The sequence below is a fragment of the Halichoeres trimaculatus genome, unplaced genomic scaffold (assembly GCF_033239565.1).
Source record: "Halichoeres trimaculatus isolate MK-OKI-2021-1 unplaced genomic scaffold, fHalTri1.1 fHalTri1_scaffold_18, whole genome shotgun sequence".
Classification (NCBI taxonomy): Eukaryota; Metazoa; Chordata; class Actinopteri; order Labriformes; family Labridae; genus Halichoeres; species Halichoeres trimaculatus.
In genome coordinates this window covers 4,508,722-4,535,590 of record NW_027437196.1, presented here as the reverse complement: position 1 = coordinate 4,535,590, position 26,869 = coordinate 4,508,722, and the positions used below count along the sequence as shown (strand labels likewise).

At 41.8% G+C, this 26,869-nt stretch overlaps 1 protein-coding gene across 4 annotated transcripts in view; it reads right to left on the bottom strand.

Annotated features, from left to right (window-relative positions):
* The window catches only part of LOC141807526 (cadherin-20-like), a 153,727-nt gene that overhangs the window by 24,983 nt on the left and 101,875 nt on the right, over window positions 1-26,869 (bottom strand). For all 4 annotated transcript variants that reach the window (XM_074693613.1, XM_074693612.1, XM_074693614.1 and 1 more), the window contains one exon: window positions 5,964-6,259. In XM_074693613.1, the coding sequence (XP_074549714.1) occupies window positions 5,964-6,182 (219 nt within the window). In that variant the 5' untranslated portion in view covers window positions 6,183-6,259. The remainder of the gene's footprint in view (window positions 1-5,963; window positions 6,260-26,869) is intronic.

Sequence of the window (26,869 nt, the reverse complement as noted above, 5' to 3'; positions counted from 1 at the left end):
TGATAAAAACTCTGACAACCACTGTTGTTGATGCTGTTACAGAGGTGATAATACAAAAAGTGTTTGTAGTCGACTTTTTTTTTGTTTGTTTTGTTTTGTTTTCTGCAAAGCAAATTCTTTTTTGGGGCCACAAAGGTGAAGTCCTTCCACATTAAACTGAAGACATTTAATGGGTTCTGGAGGTTAGATGGCACAATAACAACTGACTTAGATGTTGGTAAGATTTTGAGTTTGATTTACTGAGGCTAGGAGCAACATGTGGACCAATTTCACACTGTTTGAGGTTACAAACAGGATTTATTTGGAAAGTTTAAAAAAAACTTAAACAATAAATCGTCAAAAATATGACCTATCATGCAGGGTTTCTCTCTTCTTTCTCTCCAGTTTTTGGCTTTTTACCACAGTCCAAAAACATGCTCATCAGGTTGATTGGTCACTGTAAATTGTTCGTAGGTGTGAATGTATGCGTGAAAAGTTGGCTGTCTAAGGCCATGTCCACAGGTAGCTGGGTATCTGGGAAACCACATATATTTTTAAATATTTACGCCTGTTGTCTACATGAAACTGCAGTTTTCCGTCACTAAAAAGAATGTTTTTTGAAAACTCTGGTTTCATGGTTTCGTGTAGTCGCCGGTAAACAGAGTTTCTGGTTCTCAAACGTCACAGCTGAATGATGGGGGCTCATTCTGATTGGCTGGCATGAGTTATGACTGGAAAACGCTGCCAAATATGTGTTTGGCACGCCTCAGGCCACACTTATAGGCAGATTTGCCCACTGTGTGTCGACTAAATTAGTTTGAAAAACGAACGAGGGGGATACTCATTTTTTAAAATACCCGGCTACGTGTGGACATGGCCTAAGTGTCAACCATGTGATTGATTGGCGACCAGTCCAGGGTGTACCCCACCTCTTGCCCTTAGACAGCTGGGATAGGCTCCAGCCATCCACGACCCTGAACAGGATAAACGGTTCAGAAAATGGATGAATGAATGAACACGACCTACCATGAGGTTCCAAAACCCCTTAAAGGAGTCAAATAGATCCCAAAACTTTTGCTCTAAATAATGTCAGAAGAATACAATACGAAATAAATGAGACAATACGGGAATATGTGAACCAACAAGTGTTAGAATGATTGCTTATTTTTTTAACCACATTTATATTGAGGTCAGTTTCACCAGATTTTGTACACCAAAAACTGTGTTTTAACCAGAGGGTCCAAGGACTTTAAGTTCCTTTTGAAACAACTAAATTTGTCATGTGGTCCATTGTTTGTGTGGATAGATTATGCAAAACAGGTAACTGCAAAACACCACCAGACCAGCAGAGGGCAGTTAGACAACAACTAAGACCTTTCAACAGCTTTTGTAAACTGGATATCCACCGACACGTTCAGCTGAAGGTCTCCAGTTTACAGGGTCACTCTTTAAACTGAAGGTACTAAATCAAATCTAGCAGGGGGTCAACTTATTATGAAAGGGGGAAGAAAAGAAAACATTGTGGCTGCTCCACCAATCAGAAACACTCAGCCCCTGGTTGGGCTGTTTTCAATGGTAAATTTATCCCCAGAACTTATTTTAGACCCTCGTTCCAAGGTCTGAGGTCTGTGAATTTAGATTTTGGTGAAAAATTTAAATAAAATTCAACAAAATTGAATGAAAAGCTATTCAAGGTCACCCAATCTTTATTGGTTTCCTCTAAAAATTGTAAAATGAGTATTTTTCAACCTGTAGATGAGTTAACAGCAGGAATATGAGCATGCTGTGTGGTTTTACCTTAATGCTGTGGCTGCAAGAAGACATCTAATCACAGCTCACAGCCTGATTGTTGCCACGGGCCCTGCAGTGCAATCAGGAGCCTTTTGTGGCCTGTAAGTACAAATTCCAGCCTGCTGATGTGCAATCATGGCTTTCTCGCTACTTAAAGGGTCCCTGTGTATGATGAGCACTTACTCCCATCACACTGATGGAGTGAAATTAAATGCCCCTATTGATGTTTGTCTCGCATGTAACCAACAGCGAGCACAGCAAACAAAACAGAGGCAGCAGAATCCCTCAGGTTTAAAGATTCCAGGTTTGATGAGACGTCGGACCAAACTCAGGTTTGGCTTTGCAGCTGCAGCATTCGCCGTTGTTATTCTGGCGATTGTGAGCAGACAACGCCACATTCTCTATCTTGTTCCCCACCTGCATGTCTCCTCCAGAGCTCCGCGCCTCCCGGGATACATTTTTTAATCAACACCCCATTGTCAGTTTTGTGGTGCTTCTCCTCCGACCTGCGTCTTATCCTCCTCCTCTCACACTTATCCCTCCTCTCCAACCACGCTCATGAAAAGAAGGACTCTGACTCAGGCGATCAATTACCTGCTCGATTTCAGCCCAGAGCCCAAACCCCGAACATCCCCTCGGCTTTGCATACTAAGGATACTAACCTGCCGGAGGGGGAGGCTGCAGCCCATGTTCCTCCTGCTTTGTCATGTCCTCACAATGCCTTTCTGCTCTGAGTGGCTCTCTGGGAAGTCGCCCAGCCTGTCAGAATCACTTATTTCATTCAGCCGGGAGAATTTAGCTTGGGCGGCTTGAAAAGAATCTCACAAATGAGAAAGTAGAAGGAGTCTGAAGTGAGCATACTATAGGAGCTGTGAGATACAGAAGAAGCTATTACAATACTTTCTTTTCACACAGATCTCTAAGGGCTTGTTACTTTTTTATCTCCTCAGAGCACGTGACTTCCTAGAATCTGGCGTTTCCCCCGCTGTTCCCAAGTGGCGTCTGGGAAATTAGTCTTTTACGCTCATTAAGGAGCTTACGTTGCTTTCAGAGGGAGGTTTGGGAGGATAAATGGTGCTGCAGGGTTTTAAAAAGTTGACCCAGGATTGGACAAATTCTGAAAACTGGATTACGTTCCTGTGTTTCCAGGAATTTAGGAAATGTGTTTTAATTCATGGGCGATATGAAACCCTGCGTTCAACTCTCTCTGACAGTTTGTTGTGATGCCAAATGTTCAAGCTCACAAACTGTAACCTCAGCTGTTCGACTCTTAATCTTAAGATGGGTTTCTGAGCTGACTCCTCCTAACTTAAACTTGACTAAGAAACAGAAAGAGAAACTTTCCCCTGTCTTCGAAGACATTTAGTGCAGTATAACCTCAACAAAATGAAACCAAAATAGTGCATTTTCCGTCCATTTAAATAAGGAATAGTAATAAAACTGGACACCAACTATTTTAATCTTCCTCTTGTCAGAGTGCTTTTGTCTCAAACTCTCCATCCCAGCTGTGACCCTGCATCCTTTCACTCTCTGGTCATGGGCTTCAAGATCTGAGCTTACGGGACTAGCGCCACCCTGCTCCCAATGTAACACAGAGTTAACGTGTGGTCAGGAGAGGAATTACAACAACAAATAAATACATAAATAATGAGAAATTCTGGTGGCAGTGTGAAAATAATAATGATAATTTAAAATATTTATAAATGTATGTGTAATAAAATTTCGCCCATGGACCCCAAATTGGACAGCCCTGAACTAGAGAAATGTGTGTAGGGTGGAGGAGCTGGTATCATGAGCAACACAGATCAGATAGTTTTCTGTTTAAGTCAATGTGTCAACTCAAACTGGATCTGCTCTGTAGTGATGCAGTCATACCTGTCAAGTTTTGAAAATAAAAAAAATGGGAATTTTCTGGCATAGCTGAAAGCCATCCCACTTGGGTATAAGGGGGTAAAATACGGTGGTTTCCCAGCCTAAACCACCTCCATCCGTCCAACTGTAGGTAGCTGTTCCCGCAAGGCTAGCAACAGAGTTCAGTTTGGAAAGGCAGAGTGAGTTTTTTTTTTCATTTTATTAAAATTATGAGAAAATATGAAAGAACGGGAAAGAGTGGTAAAAACATGATAGTTTCTGTAAAATTGGAGTCTCGACAGCTAGGGATATGACTGTTCAAGCTTTGGCAAGTCAGAGCTATAGACCGTATATAGAGTGGACAGCGTGGATCCGCCATTTACCATTGTTTTGAAGCCATAATTCCCCGTCACAGGCACCGCCATTGGCAGCCTGAGGCTGCTCAGTAGAGACTCAGAGAAAACCTGAGTGGAGCTGGGTGACAAAAAAAAAAAAGTCTTTCAAGAGTCTAATCTCTTCTTGATTCTACCTCCTGACATATTTTACAATCCCTGAAAAAATACACAAGAATGGCAGCTGTCACTCGACGTTAAACATGACGTAAAGCCTTGTTTTTAACCTCGTATAACTAATGAAAACGAAATTTTTCAGAAAAAAAGAGGACTTGAATACAAGATAGCCAAATGATATCTTCAAATCACCACAACAATCGGATGTGAGAAACATTTCTACCAGGTGAATTCATTTTTTAAAGTTTGACCACAGCCCATCTGGAATGACTGGGAAGATGGATTTTTTGATCTATACTGCAGCCAGCCACCAGGGGGAGCAGTTTTTGTGGCAACCTCACTTCTAGCCGAGCAAGATGACGTCCATTTTTTTTACAGTCTATGGTCGAAGCCCTCCAGCCCTCCAATTTACAAAACTCAGAATGAGCAGGACAGGAAGTTGCGTGCAGAAACCACCTAAAAACACCCAGTGACTTTCAAAATAAAACAAACCATGTCCAAACTAGAAATTTATGCTTCACAGCTCCAACACCTTGCAAAAACAGAAGTCTTGTGAATGAGTGAAAGCCACATTTGGTGTATTTCCGGCATTACAGATCATCCACATGTTGATTTTTTTTGCCTTTATCCCAGCTCTAACATTAAAGTTTCCCTAAAAGAAACCCACCTTTGGGACTTTTTTCTTCCACAGCAAAGTAAAAAATTTAAAGATCTCTGCATTTGGAGTCAGCCTCAAGTGGACAGTCCAGGAACTGCAGTTTGCACTTTTGTCTTAACCACCCAAAGTTTGAGCTGTTACTGTCCAGAAAAGTCCCACTCTTGCAGTAACTGCTTCTTTAGCAGGACTTCTATTTGAGATTTTATATTTGACATGTTGGCATTTTCAGGATGGTGAAACTAGCAAACAAAAGCAATCCTCTCTGTGAGTTTTAAACATCATAAAAATAAAGATTTTCCTTTTTTTGGGGGTGAAACCAGCTGAGCGTACAGGGACTGATAGCAAAGCTGCTGGGCAGGTTTCATTTTCAGTTTACTCACAGAGATAATTTTAATTGACTTCAGCTGATAAAATCAAAACAATGAAAGCTCGCTGACTGCAGCTTTCAAACCCAAAAACGCTGAGAGAATGGAGCGTGTTGGTGATATTTCATATCTAACGGGGAGCAGAGCATTTCTCATGGCTTGAAAGCTTCACCAAACCCACCATCTCCTGATGTATTGGCAATTTTCATTGCAGTTTGCAAGATTGCTGTGTATGTGTGTGTGTGTGTGTTGATGATGACTGTCCTTACAGCTATTGATCAAATGTTCAGTTCACTCCAGAGACCGACCGATCAAAGTGCTCCTTTGTGAGCGGCCCTCGTCTGCTCTTTTCAGAGCATGTTGCTGTGCTGCAGAGGCACCATCCACTTCTGAGCGAAGCTTCGACTCAATTAACTCAATCACTGCTGTCTGGCCGCGGTTCAAAGTGGACAGAAGAGAGGCTGCCGTAGCGTGGACGCGATGCATCCAGGGATTAAATTGGGGATGGTCGCTGAAGTTTGCCTCTGCCTACCTATGATCTCCTCTTTTGCATTCATGCGCTGGGCTCGCGCGGCGCAGGAGCTGACCTGCAGGCGGCTCAGCTCTCCTATAGATCAGCTCTTCGGCTCTGTTTGAAAAGTTTGGCTTGAAATCTCTTAAAGACTCAGAAAGGTCACGAAGGAGCTGCTCTCCTCCCAGGCCTGAAACATGTACAGTTTGCATTTCTTTAGGTGTGTGTGAGCGTGTGTGTGTGTGTGTGTGTGTGTGTGTGTGCATGCTAATACAGTATAACCTGTAGTCAACACTGACCTTTCCGATATAAAGCGGTTCCAGTCCGGTGTACTCCTCCAGGACAAAGAACTGGTTCCACACCCAGCCTCTCTTTACCCTTTGGAGGAGCGCCGAGCTGCCCGCGTTCTCCTCCTCTGCAGCTTTACCCAGAAGGCCGTGAGGCAGGAGGGTCAGAACGCAAAGGGCCACTGGGAGGAAGGTGCTGGAAACTGCTGGAAAAGGCGAAGCGTCTCCCATTGTTACGCACAAAGTAATTTCTAAAGGTCTTCTGTCTTCAGTGGAGTTGTCTGCGTGTACCTTTCTTTTCCTGCGTCCTGCAAAGAGAGAAAAAAAAAGACGACTCTCAGGTTTATGTTCTTTTGTACGCCGTCAGTATCAGTCCGTGCTGCTCTCTTAAACGCCTGCAGGTCACATGCTCCCACATCTTTTCTTCTGCCTTCATATTCTCCCTGAACCACTGAGCTTTTCCTGAGTTATAATGAGCCGTGTGTGTGTGTGTGTGTGTAAGCGAGGTCACGTGGAGGAGGAGAGGAGGTAATATAAGCGCAGATAAAGACGGGGACAGTAGGTATGAAACAAAATATGACACAGAATAACAAGAGATGTGAAATGTCAAGAGGATTCATGACCGTGATGTCGCCAACAGCAGAATGTGGCAGGTAATTTGTTGTTTTACAGGAAGCTTGTGTTTGTTGTCTGTATGAGTTGGTCAAAAGACTTCACAACAAAACTGGGCTGAAGTAGAAGCTGGATGGAAACTACAACACGTCAATGCGCTGATGATTTTACAACATGTTTGTTTTTTATTAACTAAATATTCAAACTTCTTAAGGGAGTTTTAGGATTTCTGTTCATTTACTAAAGTCAAACAGCTTGGAGCCATGTCAACACTGCCACCTAGTGGTAGTGGCTCCTAAAATACTATTTTCTTTTTTTAAAGGTAGTTTTTTTTTTATTAATTACTTAAAAAATATCAAATTTAGACCTCACATTGAGTTAGCTTTAGCGATTCACAGGTTTTGTTGCTGTATTTTAAACCTCAAAGACACACCTTTGTTCAAGACACTAAGCTAAGTTAAGTTAAGTGTATCCCCTTCCGCCTTTGGCTGACCAACTAAACCCCAATTTTCTCACCATACTTCCAGTTAAACAGCAGACCACACACAATAACCTGGGAATCTTGAAAGGTTTGTTTCTGGTGCAAATGTTTGGATTAGTTTCTTTGTAGCTTTGCACCAAAACTTAGAAGCATTCACATAAAGCTAGTGATTGGCAGGTGAAGCTTTTTGAAGCTCTGAACCTATCATCCATTAGTGCCAAAATACTGGACTGAAATCTGGTTTAAACCATAGACTGTATATTTAACAGATGGAGTCTCTTTGACGTTTTTTACTGAAATGGATTTTTGAAGCAGATCGGCTGTTGCAGCTATATTAGAAGAGAGGGGGGCTTCGTGTACAGCTATAGGGTGCCTTCAGTCGTGTGAGCTGAGCTGTGCCTCTGACTGGGCGAGTTTGCAATCTTAATATCCTCTGAACGGCCGATAGTAAAACTAGCGGTTCAAGCTGTTAAATAGGTCAATTTTCGCTTTAAAAACAGCATGTTTTGGCTTGGTGTGCACATGACATCTGGTACTTCTGGAGCTAGCCTCAGGTGAACACTCGAGAAACAGCAGATTTTAGCACTTCAGCATCGTCTCATATTCTTAGACTGGAGGTTGCCGCTTGGTTAGCATGTATAGGCAAACAACACGACTGGAGATCCTTCCTGTGGCAACTAATGCTAGAGGCTGGATGGACACAGAAACAAATTATTTTTTCTTTCTTGTTTGTTTTACACCAGCGTTCTTAAAGAAATTTTTAAAGATAAAAGTTCTGAGCCAATGAAGCACTTCAAAACATCTTGAAGCAGTGAAAGGTGAAAATAACGTGGTGTTTCAATACAAGCTCTAACAAAGTGTTTTGAATCACTTCCCTTCAGGAAGAGAGACACACACGGCATAAAACTGAAATCTTATCAAGTGTTTTTGTCTTATTTTAAGTAAAGATTTTCTTTTTATACTGGATATGAGCCACATTCAACTGATCAGTCCAGGAAAATGTCTTGTTTCAAGTTATTTAAAGACAAAAATGAGGTCTGAATTGCTTGTAACAAGTGAAAATAATCTGCCAATGGAACAAGAAAAATTGCAAGAAAATTAGCTTGAAACTAGAATAATGTCTTATTACAAGTAACTTGTCTTTTGTTCCATTGGCAGTTTTTTTTTACTTGTTAGAAGCAATTCAGACCTCATTTTTGTCTTTAAATAACTTGAAATAAAACATTTTTCTGGACTGGTCAGGTGAATGTGGCTCATATCCAGTCTAAAAAGACATTTCCCACTGAAAATAGTGCAGGCTTCAAAGCTTCAGTATCATTCGGCCATCACTACATGAAGCTTAAAGTGGAGCTAAAAGTCTAAAAAACTACAAAAGTAATTTCAACAAATGTATAAGTTGCCATTTTTTATCAGCTCCAACATCAACATAAGTCGTCTCTTTTGGCTCCTTAAAAAAACTTTAGACTGAGTTGAATTTAGTGCCCCTAGTGGGAAAAGTGTGACGGTCTACGTTTGTAATAAATCTAAGTTTCTGACTGTAAATCTGTAATCCAAACCTTTAACTTTACTAAATGTCTGTGATGTAACAGTTTATTATAGATGCATGGATAGGGCTGCGCCATCAAGTGTTGAGGTGGTGCAACTGCAGCCAAAGTGCACACATGAACACTGCTTTGCACTTTTTCCAGTTGTCAACAAACCATCTGTAAAGAGAAAAAAAAAAAAGCCTGCTTCCTGTGGATTTCTCTGAAAGTTAACCGCTCTTTTCCTTCGCCGTGATGCGCCCCACTTTCTGTATCCTGCAGGTGAAGGAGGAAATCAGTCGCACACCTTGAAACCACCAGCTCCAGCTCTTTCCCCTCCAGCTCGGGACAATCAGGCATTTCACATCCGGGAGGAAGAGAAAGAAGAAGTGTAAGAGCAGTCTCCTCCTCCTCCTCCTCCTCCTCCTGTCATGAGGAGAGGTGAGCTCCTTCACACCTCCTGTAAAAGGCTCCAGGGTGTGATGTTCTGAGACTGTTGTGTTTCTGTTAACACCCCTGCTCAGCTTTCCTCACACCATGTTCTACAAGTTCCCGTCAGCGCTGCACGCCGCTCATTACAAGTGTGAGGCGCTTTTCCTTTTTTCTCCTCCTCCGTTTCTTTGATTCGAGGCCTCTGCGCTTCTTTAAACACTTCCTCCCTCTGTGATGCTCTTTTCAACTCCAACATTAGATAAATCTTTAAAATGTCTCCAGCTCAGTTCCGCAATTTTCTTCTCTTCTTTTTTGGAGGGAGATGATTTTTAAGGTTAGGCATCGATTTCAAAGCGATCGATACCTTTTCGAATGCAGCGCATGGCACCCACGCCGCCTCTTTCCATCTGCATCTTATTTTCATGTATTAAGAAGACACCGGCATCTGCTCCCTCGCCTTGCATTAACAAGCTGGAGGGGTAAAAAAAGACGGATTTATGGTCAAAAGAGCCGAGTGAAAGGAAGGAAAAGCAGAGAGGCTGTTAGCAAGGGGGAGATGGAAATTTGAGGGCTGACAAAATAACCAGCGGAAGAAAAAGAGACTGTTTGACTCGGGGGTTGACTTCATTATGTTTTGTAAGAGAGAGTGCATTGTGCGGGTGTGGACTCTCTCTGAATCGCCAAACTCAGTTAATCATTGTTGAAGAGGCACAAAAGGCCGAGGAGGGTGGGGGGCGTGGCTGCATTGTCAGCAGGAGTCCCCCCCTCCCTGCCGTGGAGCTTTTTGGCAAGACGGCTGACACTTGACCTCCCTGCTCCCCTCTTTTCTCCTCATTCAAGTCGCCTGGTCGCCATTATGAAGTCAAATTAGCTCCCCGATCCTCGCCTCGCCTCTCCAGCTCCGCCCCCTCCAAAGGTCACAGCTTGCACCCGGGCTTTTTGCTCCATTTTGTCGAAACTAATGAGGTGACATGCTACGTAATTGTGCTGCCTAAACATTTCACACATCTCTCTCTGGCTGATCTGATGGCACGCCACTTGTTTAAAGAGAAAAGCAGCTGGTGTTTGCCACACAGGCTGTGAAAGGCGGGCGACGAAGAGGACGGAGGAATCATGTGAAGAAGATTTATCAGACTTTAAGCCCAGAGGTATTTTCCCAGCGTCCTCCTCTGGCTGAAAATCTGCTTTTGTTTACCGTAAGAATAAAAAACCTGAGGTGTTAGTGGAAGTAAAACAGAAAACACATTTGAGTAAATCTGATTTTTATGTTTGTGGAAAAGCGCTGAAAGGAAACGCTGAGACAGACGAGGGGAGTGAGTGACGGAGGCAGGGATGGTGATTGTCAGGGGGAGCAGCTGGTGTGACAAAATGATAGGCCATATTGTTGTATCATCTTACTCCAAGTCCACCTGCTGCTCCATTAACCGCGATCTGACAACAACAGACTAAATCAAACGGCTCCTACGCGCAGAGGGAGGTGGATGTTTCCCTCTAATGGAGGAAAACAAACAGGAAACACCTGCTGCTGCGCGACTGACCGCAGCACCGCTGGGCTGAGGCGAAGACGTTAAAACCCCAATTCACCTCAAAGAAGCATTTTTCACTCTGACATACAGAAACTACATCTTCAAACTTTGACTTAAAGAAGCTTGAGGCATCTTCAGATGTTTTCTGACTTCAGTAGCAAAACAGTTTCACCAATTCCATACTTCTGTTCAACAAACGCCAACAGTGACGTCAATTTAAGGTCTGGACGGCTTTTACGGATGCAAATGTTTCAAGTTTATCTTGTGATGCTGCAGAAATGAAGCCAATGCTGAGGTGGAAAAACTGCAGTTCCATGAGCGACCACTAGAGGCTCAGAGACTTCTCTATTGTTTGTAAACAGCTACAGCTTCACATGCATTTTTTTTCAATGAAAGTATCTCAGAGTACAATGGATTTTCAAACTGTCAGAGAGTTAAACCCCCAAAAAACACACGCTATTTTAACCTCTTCAGACCTCAGCTTTTGTCTTTTATTTTGGGATGAGTAAGACCCAAAGAGTATAATAGCTAATCTTGGTATTTGTACAGTAAGTTTGATTATTTGTGTCACGAGTTCTTAATTACTTGGTTGTTATTAGTGTTCTTTTTTTCCACCAAAATTGGAGTAATGTTGGGATACATAAGTGGACACTGGGTCTAAAGGCTGTTACGTACGGATATGGGGCATTCTGTCCGTGCTCTGCGATCATTTCATCCGTATTTCTGCATGTTTCCATGAAGCTTACGGTTACGCACCAAACGGAGCAGTACCACAGGGAACCATGGGGGCAGTGTTGCTGTTACTACCCGATTCAAAGCTTTAGCGAGACACGAAGAAGAAATAACAATGGCAGAACTTCCATCTATCAATACCTCCTCCACAGTTGCCATGCTTGTTTTTGAGTTTTGTTATCACAAACTTTTGACTCTGGGTTGCCCCCCCTGGTGGATGTATTGGTTAACTGCAATGCCAAGGTAAAGGATGTACAGACTAGAGATAGACCGATATGTATTTTTCAGAGCTGATACCGATTATTTATAGTCAAAGAGGCCGATAACGGATATTTGAAGCCTATATTAATTTGCAGTCAAAGTGGAAATATTGGTGTCAAAACTTTGAATAATACAAACTCCAACACTCAACTTCATTCAAATACCTTAAAGCGTATGTTTGTTAAACAGCTCCCATGCTTAGCAGCATGTTTTATAAAGTTAAATGAAAACTTTAAAAAATAAATCGCTAAAGTTTTCGTCAGTAAATCAAGTTTTCTAAAATTTAAATGAAACTGTAATAACTGTAATAACTGCTCTGCTGATTGGCTGTTTCCCAAACCATGGCTCTGCTTGTCACCAATCAGGTGATACTGTGGGTGGGACAGTGAAAAACAGGCAGATGCCAATATCCCTCAAAATGCCAAATATCGGCCCTGGTAATTGGCCTGGCCAATAATTGGCCTATCGCTTGTACAGAAGTATGTGGGCAGTGATACATTTTCGTACGTAAATGGAGTATAAATAGGCCTTTAAGAGGTTAAGTTTAATAACCGCACTTTGACGGATGGTAAATGACTCCCAGCTCTGTGAGAAATCAACCAGTGGACTGATGTGTTAGAAATTCCAGCGTGTTCACCAGAGAGGGATTCAAACACACAAGTCACTCAATGCTAATGACTGTTTTATACATGGACATGTTCAGATTGTGAAATATAGAGACATGAACTTGTGTCAATAAATCAGAAAACCTCCCAAACCAAAGACAAGCACACAGACCGCTGAGTGTGAGACCTGGGTCAAAATAAGGGAGCCAGAAAACTACACCCAGAGAAGAAACTACTCCAAATCTATCAGAATATTAATGATTTTAAGAGTGATGATCGTCATAATTAACAGTTTAATAATATACTGTTTTACTTTCATCGTGGCTTTAGCTTCCTGTATATTCTTTGTCCAAAACTAACATTTTCCCCGAACTTCATGAAGTAAAATCTTAATCCAGAGTTTCATCTGCTAATTTTACTTATTTACATTCAAACTTGTAAACTGAGCTTGATACAGAAACACATGCTGCGTTCCATTTACTTCCAAACTGGGAAGTGGGGAGTGGGAATGATGAGTTAAAGTGTTCAAGTTGCCAAGTCGGAAAAACTTGCCATATCAAATATCAAATAATACTATGTATACAGCTGATTTATTGCGACAAAAACTAATTAGAAATTCTGAAATTAACGAAATACAAAGGGAGCTAAATTACTGTCTACCCCTGAAGTTGGAATTTCCCACCGGGAACTTGGGGTTGGTGTGGATCCCCCGACTTCCCAGTAGGAAATTTCAACTTCAAGGGGCGTTCCAGTTAAAATTTCCCACTTGGAACTTGTAAATTCCAACTTCCAAGTACAAATGAAATGCACCATTATTTAACAACTTAAATGAAATATGTCACTGGTGTTTCAGTGTAAAATGTGACCCTGTTAACTGGTGACAATCACTGACAAGTTCAGCTGAAGGTCCCCAGTTAGCATGGTCACCCCTTACTCCAAAACACCTGTTGCTCTGAAGCAGTCGTGACAACTTGACTCAGCTGTGTACATAAAATGTAAAATCTTTTTAAGCTGCTCACATTTTGGATCTAGAGTTTAAAGAAGATTAACTGCAAAAACTGCAGTTCCAGGAGTGACCACTAGAGGCTTGTCTGCAAAAGCAGAGGAACCCCAATTTGGTCCCAAGTTAAAGTGATCATTTGTGCAGAAAAATCATCTGCATTTACTGCCAAAACATAAATAAATAAATAAGATTTTTGTTTTTGTTTTGATTGTTGGTGCTCATATAAATTAAATCTGATTTCTAAGAAAAGATTGTTTTTGAATGTGTACTTGTTTGTAATTTGCAAGGATAACCTTTTATTTTTCATATTAAGTCGTAAAAAAACACTTTGGTTGTCACCAAACAAATCCTCCTTCAAAAAAACTGATAAAAAGTCAAGCAGCTCTAATGTTTAAGTATCAGAAATTAAACGCCCTGTGGAAATAATTCCATTTGGTCGTTTTTCTGCTTCTCAAACTTTCTGATTTTCTCCTGTTTTTCTCATCTCTTGCTCTAAAAGACGCCTTTCCCAGCTTTGGGAAAATGTCAAGTTGTTTTTCACGTCTGTCTGACCTTTAACTGACCAAATGATGACTTGATTAATCACAGAAATAATCATTAGTTCCAGTTTTCAGCTTAACAAGAACCCGACTCAGCCCCAAACTTCCTGGGAGAGGTGAGGCAGGGCGCGCTCGGTGTGTGGTGCATTAGCATGGTCCGGCCCCGTTTGGCTGCTATGTGGAGCATTATTAAGTGTTAATTTCACAGTGGCCATGTCTGTGCTCCACTCAGCGCCTGTGTTAAAGGAGGCCTCCCAGACTGTGGAAAAGGTCCTTAAAAACTGGGAGGAAGCATGAAAACGGGATCCTCCCACCCCGGCAGGGCGAAACGTCACGGCCAATTTGTTAACCACAATTGATTCTGCACGCTGGAAAGTGACGCCACCACGAAGGCTCTGCATATCTCCGACCCCGGCGGCTCGCTTGGATGCACTCTGCTTTTTTTTTTAAGAGGCTGAATCCTGCAGCATGAGAAAGTGTCTTTAAATAAGCCGAGCACAATAAGCCTGTTGCAAAATGTGGGAGAGTCGAGGCTGAATCTAATTTCAGTTCCCGGGTCAGGAGCTGAGCGTGACGGGCCACATTCCTTCAGATAGGGCGTATTTTTAATTTCTGACTATTTACTTATCTGCACATAATTAAATTCAGACGCTGCTCCAACTTTTTAAAGCGGGGCACGGCCTCTGGCTGGTACATCCTGCACAAACACAAAATGTGGTGAGTTATTCCTGAATCACGAGGTCCTAACGTTTTACAAGTCGCCTGCAAACAGTGAGAATTTGTTTTCTGAAATAAAAAACATTAAAAACCCTCATGACAGGAAACCACAAACATGTTTTTTAGTGTGATTAAAGTCTGCAGCTGCACCACCTTCTTCTCTGCTTTGTTTGGTCTTCATGTTTCCATATCATCACCCCCTGCAGCGAGGACCAGGTCTTGCTGGCCGGCTCTCAGTGAGTCTTCAAAGACGCCGCCCGGTTAAAAAGTGAGGTGTATTTTCTGCCTGAACTCTCCTAACATCACACACTTGTTTGTGTGTGTGTTTGTGTGTGTGTGAGGGTATAAATACGATCTCCCTGCGTATGCACAGCACGCCGTCCGTGCTACCCTCCATGCTCGTCCCCCCTCAGGACAGAGACGCTGGCGTAAAGGGGGACAGGCTTTGAACCTGTGCTCTCTAATTGTGGGGAGCTCCCCGGGCCGCGGCGTGTGCAGCTGTGCCGTGACGAGCGCCGCCCTCCCTCCCCGCGGCTCCTTCTACTGTAAGGTGCTTTTAATTACCCGTCCCTCCTCCCTCTGCTGAGCCTCAGAAGTTTGCTCTACTCCCGTTTCTGCAAAACCACAATAAAAACACTCCTTATCCTCAACATGTGCATGACTCCCTCGCTCCTTCCTCCTTCTCCTCCTCTTCCTCGGATGCACATTGAGTTCATTCATCGCTCCGTGGAAGCTGTAAAAGGAGCCTTGTCATTTATGGAGAAATTAAATCACACAAACTGGCATTCATCCCAGGCACTGGTGCATGGAAATGATGTCACTATGCATGAGCGTCATCTGGAAAAAGTTTGCAATCAGTGTCACCCCAGCCGCAAATTAAACGGTGGTGTCTCCTCTCTCCTGAACGTGATGTACAGTTTCTCCTCCTCGTGGCTGCAGCTGCTCCGTCTCTTATCCTACATCCTGCGCCGCAGCGCCGTTTACGGTATCTACAAGAAGCCTGAAAGGTGTTGTTAATATGGAGGCCTGTTCACAACGCTCATCTTTCACAGGATCCTTCAGCGCCTCGTGCTGACACTGATAATAGCAAGAAAAGTCTGTCTGCCCCTGCGAGAGCACACCTGCCAATCTGCCGTCTTATGTGTCGGCTGAGCTTACAAGACAAGCGATAGCTTAATGGGTTTTATAGGAGGGGAAAAAAATGAATCTGCCCTCATCTCGAGAAACCAGAACCTTGGCTCAGGCTGAGGCGAGGTCTGAATGCCAAGCAGAGTCCGTAAAAAGCAGATAGGCATTCCTCTCCTTCAGCATGACTTGTTTGAAGTAGTGACAGAGAAGACGTGCCGTGAATCGGATCTCCTGTTAGGAAAGTTTCTCCTCGTCGTGACCTACTTTTGACAGCCCTGACGTGCGTCGTATTCAACGCTGCTTCACATTGTTTATCAATTAACACTTAAAACACATCAGGTATCGATTCGGCTCAGGAGGGAGACGCCGCTCCCACCACGTGTCTCACGCATCTCTGCGCTCAGTGCCAGCTGACAAATCCCCAGCCGCGCTTAAACCCTCACCGACTTGAGAGTGCTATTGGCGTTTTCACGATTGTTTTTCAAAACATGCCCGCTGAAAGTCAAGGATCATTTCGAAGCAGAAAATTCACCACCTTACCTTTTTTCCAATTCAACTTTATCCCACTCTCCTCCTCCTCCTCCTCCTTCTTCTTCTTCTTCTTCTTCTTAGTAGAAAACGCTCGTTTTTCCTCCTGTTTTATCTCTTTGTTCCTCTTCTCCCTGCACGCTCGCTAAATTTGCCTTGTAAAAGTTGTGAAAGCGACTGCCTGCAGTGCATCAGTTTCCCTAAAGTCACCTTGAGTCCTGCTCTGTCCTCTTTGTAAAGTTTCTCCTCATCTATATAAAAATATGTCTCCTCTATCTGCGTCTGCACACTCTTCCTGCCTTGTGTTGACTATCTTGGGACCCAATCAGACTAAAGGAGCAATTGTCCCACTCTTTACAATCAGTGGGACGGCCTCCTCCGGCTCCAGCCGCTGGCATGGGAAGGGAAGAGGAGGAGGAGTGGGAGGGAGTAGTAAGGGGGGGTAGATTGACAGCAGTATTGGGGGTGAAATTACAGCCAGGGAGGGGGGAGGGAATCAGCGGAGAGGCTTGCAAAGCGTGGAGGAATGAGAGTAGGAGACGTCGAGAGGAAGCAGTGGAGGGAAATGCTCTTGCACGCACCACGAAAGCAATTCATTTCTTCTCTGGGTATTTGCAAATGAATAAAGTGACCAGCGTGGTGAGAAAACTCAGGAGTGTGTGCTGGAATTGCCGGGGGTGCAAGGTGCTCGGATCACTGGCCAGCCAAGTAGAAAACTCAGAGGATGAAGGGGGGAAAAGCACCTTCCCTCTAAGGCCGGGGAACCTGTCCTAATGCATTTTAATGAGCCGGCGTCGTACACGGCTGGATCTGCGGAGGGATTTACGGGCACAAAAGATGAAGCTTTAAACTGCATTATATTCCAACGCTTGCCCAGTAAGAGTCGAAGCAATTAGTTTCCCAAATTGGCAAAAAGATCCAGAAAAATTAGGTGCACGCCAATACGCACAAAAAGCGCAGCGGGAGATTAGTCATGGTCACGCAGATCTGATCCGTGTTTAGCACCAAAGTGAGAAAATAGCAGTGTTTCATTTAAGCAATCGAGGAATTAATGCAGCAAAAAGAGGTTTTCAGAGAGGAGGCTTGTGCATATTCCTCCTCAGGAGGAGCCGGAGAATCATATTGGAGATGTACTGAAGCATGTTGAAACAGAAATGAGAATATATTACACAGAAACAAGAAGGGTTCTGGGCCGCTGAGCCTCTTTATTTTGTATTCTTTCATTATACGCTGTGAGGGTTTTTTTTTTTTTTTTTTTTACAGTGGGGAGATGCTTCCACAGCGACTTCTTGGAGTTACTCATTACTAAAGCTTCAGAAAGATGAAAAGCAGAAGGAGAACCTTTTAAAAGCATTTACCTGATGGAAGAGTCTCACTTTGTTTGCATTTCCTGTCTGCAGAAGAAGCTAACACTCAGTGAAGATAGATCAAAATACTCAGAGGAAGAGAAAACCTGTTAATCTCCAAACAGGGTAAAATAAATCAGGACCTGTTTGTGTGTACAGGGTTTCCTCTGTGACCCAGCAGGGGCTTTACTCCCCCCAGCTAAAGTCACTCTAGACTGTATCTACACGTATCATGGCATCGACAGGAAGACTTAGTCATGTCATCATTTTGTCATCATCATCAACATCATCATCCCCATGGAATCATCATCATCACATAACTGTCACGTTATTGTCATCGTCACATAATCCTCATCATAACGTTATCGTCATGTGATCATCACGTAATCGTCATTGTCACGTAATCATCATCGTCAAGTACTTGTCACGTAATTGCCATCAGCACATAATCTTCATCATTTCTTAATCGTCATCATCACGTAACTGTAAATTAATTGTCATGTAATCCTCATCATAACGTAATCGTCACGTAATTGTAATTGTCACGCAATCGTCATCGTCACATAATCATAACCATCACGTACTTGTCACTTAATTGCCATCATCACTCATCTTTATCATCATGTAATCGTTATCAGCACTCAATCGTCATCCTCATGATATCGTGAGGTAATTGTCATCATCACGTAATCATCATGTAATCCACACGTAAACGTCATGTGATTGCCATCGTCACGTAATCGTCATCGTCACGTAAACGTCATCGTCACGTAAACGTCATCGTCACGTAAACGTCATCGTCACGTAAACGTCATCGTCACGTAATCATAATCATCACGTAACCATCACCATCACGTACTTGTCACTTAATTGCCATCATCACGTAATTGTCATCATCACGTAATCGTCACGTAAACGTCATGAGATTGCCATAGTCATGTAATCGTCATTGTCACTTTATTGTCATTGTCTCATAATCGTCACATCATCTTCACGTAATTGTCATCATAACATAATCGTCATCATCACGTCATCATGACGTAATTGCAATCGTTACATAATTGTCATTGTCAGGTTATCATCGTCGTTACATAATCATAACATCATTGTCATGTTTTTGTCATGTCATCATCAAATTAGAGCCATGTCTTCATCACATCATCGTCACAGCATAGTCACATCATTGTTATGTTGTCATCCGATCATTGTTTCGCCATCGTTACGTCATTGTCACAGTCACGTCATCAACGCATCATCGTCATGTCTTTGCCATGTTATCCTCACCATCATGCCATTGTCATATCATCTGCACGTCTTTGTCACGTCATCGTCAAGTCATTGTCATGTGATCAACATATCATCGTTTCTTCATCAATGGGTCATGGTCACAGTCACATCATTCACACCAATGTCTTGTTTGATCATCATCACGTTATCTTTATCTGTCGCCTTCATGTCATCATGGTCATCATGTCTTAATCTTTAAGATGTTGTTGTTATCACATATATGCCGTCCTGATTATGTTGCTGTCATTATCGTTGTGTTGTCTTTCAAAACGTCATATATTGTTACGCTATTTTAGCTTTGCAATTTCGTTGCACTTGTTGCGATGACAAAGTTCTTTTCTATTCCATAATGTCTTCGTAGTCATGCTGCCATCATTGTGTCATCATGTCATTGTATGACATGGCATGTTGACACTGTCATATCAGCATTTTGTCAATATGTCTTTATTGCCTTTCTGTTGTAACTGACATCATGTCACTGTAATCATGTCATCATATTGCATCACAAGTCATTATGTTGTCATGGAAACTGAAATTAATCACACTCTCAGTCAGTGATTCTCAACTGGTGGGTTGTGGACCTGTTTGGACCTGATTTTCAGTGTGTGTCTGCCCTTTGTCTGGACTGAAAAAAATGTTAGTAAAAAAAAAAAATCTGTGCTTTTATTTTGAAAGGGAGTTTAAAAAGTGGAGTGCTGTCTATTCACACTCTATAACAGCAGGTGCCATAATTCTCAGTTGCTAATTGCTTATTAACACCCAACATTTCACAGGATCTACAAAGTTTTTTGTCGTGGTGATTTGGAGAAATAAAGCACGACACAGAGGTTCATCTTAAAAGATGGATTTTCTTACGAACTATAAGTGTATCATCTTTTTGACCCATCAGGTTTTTGTGTCACATTTTGAGTCGAAATAAAGATTCTGATTTTCAGATTTTAGCTTCAGACTGGAGTTAAGTTTCTCCACTTGCAGAAGTCTTTCGGGACGACTTTGCTCTTTTTTTTCCACTCGACAGCCTTTTGACTCTCCTTAATCTTCCTGACAGAGTAATTTGGTGTGTTGTACAGCTCTAAAAATACAGATGAGGGCTGTTGTCACCCACGGAGCCAGATGGTCAAAAGGTTGCACTTCTCCATCGGTTCAATATGTTTTTTCTTCCCCCTCTCTGTCCCTTTCAATATGTCTTCTTTCTCATTTGGCAGGTCATTCTTCTTCACTGCCGGCCCCCCTCTCCCCCTGTCGTCTTTGTCTCTTTGAAGACCTGACTGGTTAGCGCCCCAGCCAATCTGTCAGCGAATGCTTGACTGGACCCCTGAAAAAAGGAGGCCGGGGCTCCCTCTTTGTCAGGGCGGGCCGTAGAGAGGGTGGCATTCAGAGCCATTCAGCAGCACCTTCCGTCACTGTGGCAGAGCTCGGGATCATAATTGGCAGAACAAATTGAACCTATAGGGCCTCCGTCTGAGTTTAAAGTCTGTTCTGGTGGCAGACGTCTGAAAAACAAGTCCCAACGGGTCCCGTCACAAAGGCCCAGATCCGCCGTAGAAATAGATTGGATACAGTGATGTTCTGGACTTTGGTTTGATGATAATATGGAGCATGTTATAGGGACACGCTGCTTTCACGCATCGGATCAAACACGCCTTCTCCAAAGGTTTACAACTGATGGTTGGTAAAGACCGTGACTTGTTCTGTCACCTTTGAGTACCCAGTATGAAGAGTTACACCGAAGTGCTCAGGTCTTCATTAGAAACCATGTTTCATGGCTGTTAGGAGGATTACAACTCTACCTCTGCCATTTAACTGTCTTACATCGTTACGCCAGCTTCAGGACTTCAGGATCTGTCTACTCCAATAAAGTTTAAGATGCACAGAGGAAGAAGAGTGTAAAAAGTATAATGATAAGGTTGACATAAAGACATTTTGAGTTTTGATGATCGTCAAAAACATGTAAAAAATGACTGTATCTTTTTTCACGGTCCTACATGAGGTCCAAAACTGCAAACCCAAAGACCTTTACTGCCACACAACAAAAACTACTTCAGTAACTGACTGGTTATTAAAAACTCGTGAAAATTTCCAGCCTTAAAATCTGCAAATATATGTTTTTTAATGACATATTTTGGCTTTTATTTTGAAAGGACAGGAAATATGCAAGATGTCAGGTCTGGGAAATGAATGTGCACCATTTGCATGTTAAATCTAAACCATTTAATACAGTTTACAGTGAAGTCTGATCCTGTCAACAAATAACTATTAGGATAACTGTTTGCTGTTATTGTTTAAGGTGTAGCTGCTAATGCTAAACCGCTAATCTTAGCATATTTCATGCTGCTTGATATGTGGAATGCTAGTTCTATAGCCTTATAGCCTATCATACTAGCATGTTAAAGGAATGTTCTGGTGTTCTAATCATAAGACTGTATACAGAGTGGACAGCGTGGCTCTGCCATTTACCATTGTAAGGTTTTGAAGCCAAAATTCCCCGTCACAAGCGCAGTTATTGAAGCTGTTGTACAGCCATTCTGGGAGTATCTGAGTGTTTTTTATAGAATCTAATCACTCCTTGACTCTACCTCCTGACATATTTTACAATCCCTGAAAAAATACACGAGAACGTCAGCTGTCAATCATAGTTAAATGTGATGTAAAACCTTGTTTTTAACCTCTTATAACTAATGAAAATGAAACTTTTCAGAAAAAGAGGACTTGAACGCAAGGCAGCCAAATAATATCAATAACGATAACAACAATAAAATTGGGTGTGTGAAACATTTCTAAGAGGTGCTTGACCACAGCTCATCTGGAAAGACTGGAGAGCTGGATTTTTTGACCTATACTGCAGCCAGCCACCAGGGGGAGCAGTTTTTGTGGTGACCTCACTTCAAGCCAAGCATGATGACATCCATTTTTTTTTGTTTTTGTTTTTTGTTACAGGTATGGTTTTAATGCCCTCATGACTGTGCAAATAAGTGGGTGCTATTGTTTAAAGGTGATTAAACTATTTGTAAATGCTAATAGCTTTAAGATAATACTGTTGTTGAATCAGTTGAACTGGCCAACATTTAAACTTTCCAAGTAATTTTTTTTTTTTAACTTTAATAAAAATGGCTTGAGGTTGTTTTTTTGTTTTGATTTTTTTTAATTATTATTTATTTATGAATTATTATTTTTTTCATTATTGTTTAACTAAATTGGGCTGGAGTATTGGGGAAAAACAACTTTTTTTGGCAAAAGAAATCCCAGTTTGTTGATGGTCTTTTTTTTTTTTTTTTCACAATCGCACTCTTTTACTGTTTTTCCAAGTATCCTGTGGACCCCTAAGCTATGTTACATGGACCCCTGGGGATCCTGGGACCCCACTTTGAGGGACACTGCTGCAAGGTGCACAATTTCATGTTTTCTGTGCACTGGTGTGTTGTCTCTGTTTGTTATTTCAGAGGTTGTATGATTGTTCAAAAGTACTGGATCACTAATGTCAAAAACCAAAGACCTCTAGGATCTGTGTCACTCTTTGTCTGGAGTCTCATTGTTGATGGAGAGCTAATCTAACTTTCCTGAGTAGACGTGTTTACAGTGTACTGGACTTAAAATGCAGAATTTTAACTTCTCCCTTTAGACCAAATTGTATCATCTGTTCAAGACAAAGCGACCAGTTGCAGTTTTGTGTAAATGTTAAAGAGTCGTAATGGTCTAAAGTTGTTTCACCAGTGAGTCAGCATCAGACTGAACAGAGCTTCCTCCACTTCTCCCCTCCTCAGATTGAAAGTTAAATAAGCTCCTAATAGCGCTGTGCATCCAATCTAAGGCGATTAAAAATAATGACAACAGCTCGGTGCTGCAGCCTTGATGAGAAAGCCCGCCCATGAAGGTAATAACCTCGCTCATCGGCTCCATCGAGTCACAGCCTTCAGTCTGAGGAACCTAAACAAAAACTCAACTAGTCCGAGCGAGTCTATCACTTCACCACCACCACCGCTGAGGGAGCGCATGAAAGGGGGTTATGTTTCAGAAGATGAAGAAGGAGCAGAGGAGAGGGGGAGCAAAGCCCCCATGTCATCTAAGATAAGAGGAGTAGCTCTCTTTCCTTCTGCCCGAGATTAAAAACGGCATGGAGCAGAACAAGCCCGAGTACAAAGAGCTCTTCTGTGACTTTGGGCGTGCGCAGTCAAGACGTTTCATGTCTGATTCTGGCTACAGGTCGGAAAACAACGTGAAAGAAGACGAGGAAGTCTTACACACGTCTTTGTGGAGATACACATGTTGAGGGGGTTTGCATACACAAGCAGCTGTAGCCGTAACCTTTGCAGTAATTGGTGGAAAAGACTAAAAGAAGATCTTTGGCCTTAATTGTGAGACATCAGAATTGGCACAAGGTCGAAAGAGTGAACCGTGACATTAACTGCCTGCCTGGTATCATCTGGCTTCCCCCGCTTGTCTCAGACAAGCTGTGTCTTTCAAGATCCCCTTTTCCTGGTGACCTTTCCACCGCTTCCCCCTCTTGTGTCGGAGCGCCGCCACCTTGGCAGGGTATCGACTTTCACTCCGCGGTGTTAAACTCTTTGGCGTGCGCATGCAGCTTGTTGCAGAGCCTCCGCTGTGACGAGGGGCGGCATTCTGTTTGGGATAAAAGGCTCCCCGGGCTGTTTGATGCGGTTTTCCGGCGGGGATAGGCAGGGACTTGGCCTTGATGAGCTGACAGGAGCTGAGGAGACGTGGGGGCCTCCGAGCAGCAGGACCACAAACCTCAGAAACAGTGTGCCGTGCTCTGATATTTACCCCTCCCCGTTCTGTCATCCCCCATAACCCCTCTTCTCCGCCTGTGACCCTGTCTGCTAAATCATAAATGAAAGACTAAAGTAACTTTTGAAGTAGGAATTAAGAGCGGCCACATATGTTATGACTGACGCAAGCAACAAACACAAACGAACGCAGAACATGGGCCTGGCTGAATAATGAATGCTTTTATATGTCGTCTGTCTGCAGTGTTACTCCTGCTCAATTATTTACATGAATGCATGAAGCAAAAAGGAAAACATGCGACAGCAAATGAAAAATAAACCACTCAACACAGTGGGAGCATTCAGGGAGGTTTTTTTGCGAACATTAAATTTTCTTCCTAACCCAATTAACCTCAAAGTGCCCAAGAAAGGGATTTCATTTTCCTTCCTCCTGTTTCAAACAGAGCACTTCGCAGAGACTGGTCTTAGATATTGATTGGCAGACGTGTAAAAGGTCTAAAGATGTCCACACTCTGCTCTTATAGTCTGTCTATAGACACAACTGACACTGCAACGCTGTATAAGAAATGTTTGCACTTTCATCGTCTGCAGCAATGTGCAGTTTCTATGCAGACGTGTAGCTCTGACACCTGTCATGTGTTAGCCTTTTTGTTGCATTCCTTCTTCTTCTTGTGAATCTATGTTGAGTATCTATGTGTCCTTTATGACAACTTCTAAGTGATTCTTGCTTTTTTCTTTTTATTTCGTTTTATTTTGCAGTCCTTGCTCCCTGTGTGTTCAGTTTATTTCCCGCCCTTGTGCTTCCCTCTTCTTTTATTGCACTCATGATTTTCACCTGTTGATTTACCCAGTGCCTCTTCAAAGACTGTAGCTGTTTTTAAAACCTCCTATACTAAATGTGAATGTAGTGTGTAGTATGACTGTTCTGTTGGGTCTGTTTTGCAGTATACTACTCTGGTTTCAGTTTTGGTAGGCGGAGCTACAGCTGATGGGTAGATCATGACATTTTAGTTATTTCGTTAATCATATCACAGCAGAAACATCAAATTTGTTTTTTAATCTTACACCAAAAGTTATATTGTTTATTTAAAAAAAATCTGGAAGGGATTGACTTTTTGTTTTTACAGCTAATGGAAAAAGCACTTCCATATAATCCATATATGGTTAAAAAGGGGTATTTAGTCTTTTATACAGGCTTTAATGAATTTGTAGAAGTAAAAACCTCTTTTAAAACTAAAAGTGACAAGATTTACTTGTATTCATTCGTTACTTCACTTCTATCTCATGGACCGTCTAACGTTAGTGTTGTTGTATTGTAGTTGTAATGCTGACTCATTCCAGTAGATCGCGGGAATTCACCGAAACCTGCCTTAGGGCTGTGCATTGTGGGAAATAGTATGCCAGGTAGACTGGTCTGTTGCATATTGAGAAATTTTCCTGGATCAGTAGGACATGCGGGGATTTTTAGTATACAGCAGATTTTGCAAGTTTTTACATACTGCTAGTGTAGTCGTCAATTTGGAAAACAGCATGTGTCTCAAATGGGATCATCTTGCTGGTACACTCACACAAAGTACACTGTGTACAGTAAGTTTGTACTACAGTAGTTCATGTATGATTACAGGGTAGTGTTGTCTCCAATCAAACACTGCTGCGACACACTCACTGGTATTTCACAACTGTTGTCAGGTGTTCTTCTGGTATCCACAATTTGTAACCGTCATCCGTCGTTTGATCTGTTCCCACCTCTTCCACCATGTAGCCAATATGGCTACCATTGAGGGTGGGGAATGTCCAGCGTTTTCTACTTCCGCACTGTCAGTGTATGTCATTGCATTTGTGCACTCAAATTTGTAAATGTAAATACAGACTTGAGATACAGCCAAACTGTCTTTTGGTTACAGCAGGGATCTCCAAACTTTTCAGCTTGTGACCGACTAAAAAACAGTGACAGAGACTGGTGACCCCCTGCTGTGTGAAATCACCAACAGACACATCCAAAACTACACACAAACAAGCCAAAAACAGATCTAAGATACTAAGTTTATCGGATGTGTGTAAACTCAGTGACACAGTAATGTGGAAAATATTACAAACATTTACTGTTTGCTTGTTTTTACTCCAAATTTAACCCCTACTTTTGTTCAGATTTTTATAATAAAGGAAAAATTTAAAGGTGTTAATAGTTTTTGATTTTGTAAGGCATTTCGCAAGGTCCAAATGTCCACTTTGGGAACAGGTGGGTTTCAGGACATGGACACTTTAATTATTAACTTAAATAATGTTTGGGGGAAAAACTTCAGGTAAAGGATTAGTAAAGGTAGGATCTCATGTATGGAGGACTAAAAGTGCCAAACTGTATAAATATATAAACTATATAAATACATCATTAATTAAAATAATAATTGACTAAATAAATAATCAGCTCAACCATTGTAAGTCCCGCCCACTGAGTTTAATGGGTGAGAATGACAGATAAAATTAATTAATGATGTGCTGCAAGAACAGTAAACATGAAATAATAAAATAATTAAATAAATAATTCAATGATTGATTAAATGAGTGATTCATTAAATAAATAATTTAGTAATAAAACTTGGGGTTACATTAGACAACTAAACATTTTAAATAATTAATGACACATTTATTTAATTATTTAAGTATTTCACAACACTTTTATTTAATTAATAAAATAATTATATATTAATTTATCATTTATTGATTTATTTTAAATATATTTATTTTTATTATTTACTGATTTAATTCCAAAACTGACACATTTATTTATTTAAATATCTATTCAGTTAATCATTCTTTTAATTTATCATGCATCTTTATATTTTATTTGGCACTTTTAGTACTCCATAATCATGGGGGTAAGCAGACTTGCAATGCAATCCTGGAGGCTAACTTTTCCAAAAATAGTGATATCAAAGTTTGTTTTTGCAGTTATTTAGGTGGACATGGATGTTTTTGGACGTAAATAAGAGCACTGGCTCAGTCAAGAGTTTTCTTACTGATGGTTTCAGTTTGGTTGTGGTTTATGAGATGAGTTTCAGGTAAAAACTTAAAGTAGAGTTTATTCAGACAGAAACATGTTAATTTTTCAATATGAGCAGAATGTTATTTCAACTCAAACTCTTATTAAGAAATGAATCTGAAATATTTGAATTTCTTTCTTTGCTCACTCAAGGATCTATGCTTCCACTCAAGTCGAAAACTTGAGCAGGATCCAGATTCAAGGTGGCATCAAGTGCACTCCACCAAACCTTTGAAGAAGCTAATGGACTCGTTTCTAAGGTCGAACAGGGCTCATGCTTTGGTAACATGTGCACGTGTCTCTTATCAGCAGGTCTGGCTGCTCTGGCGTCTCCACCCCCACATCACAGAGTCAACAGAATAACAATTAGGGGGAGTGAGCGCGCTCCATTACACGTTTGGTATGCGGGGGGTGTA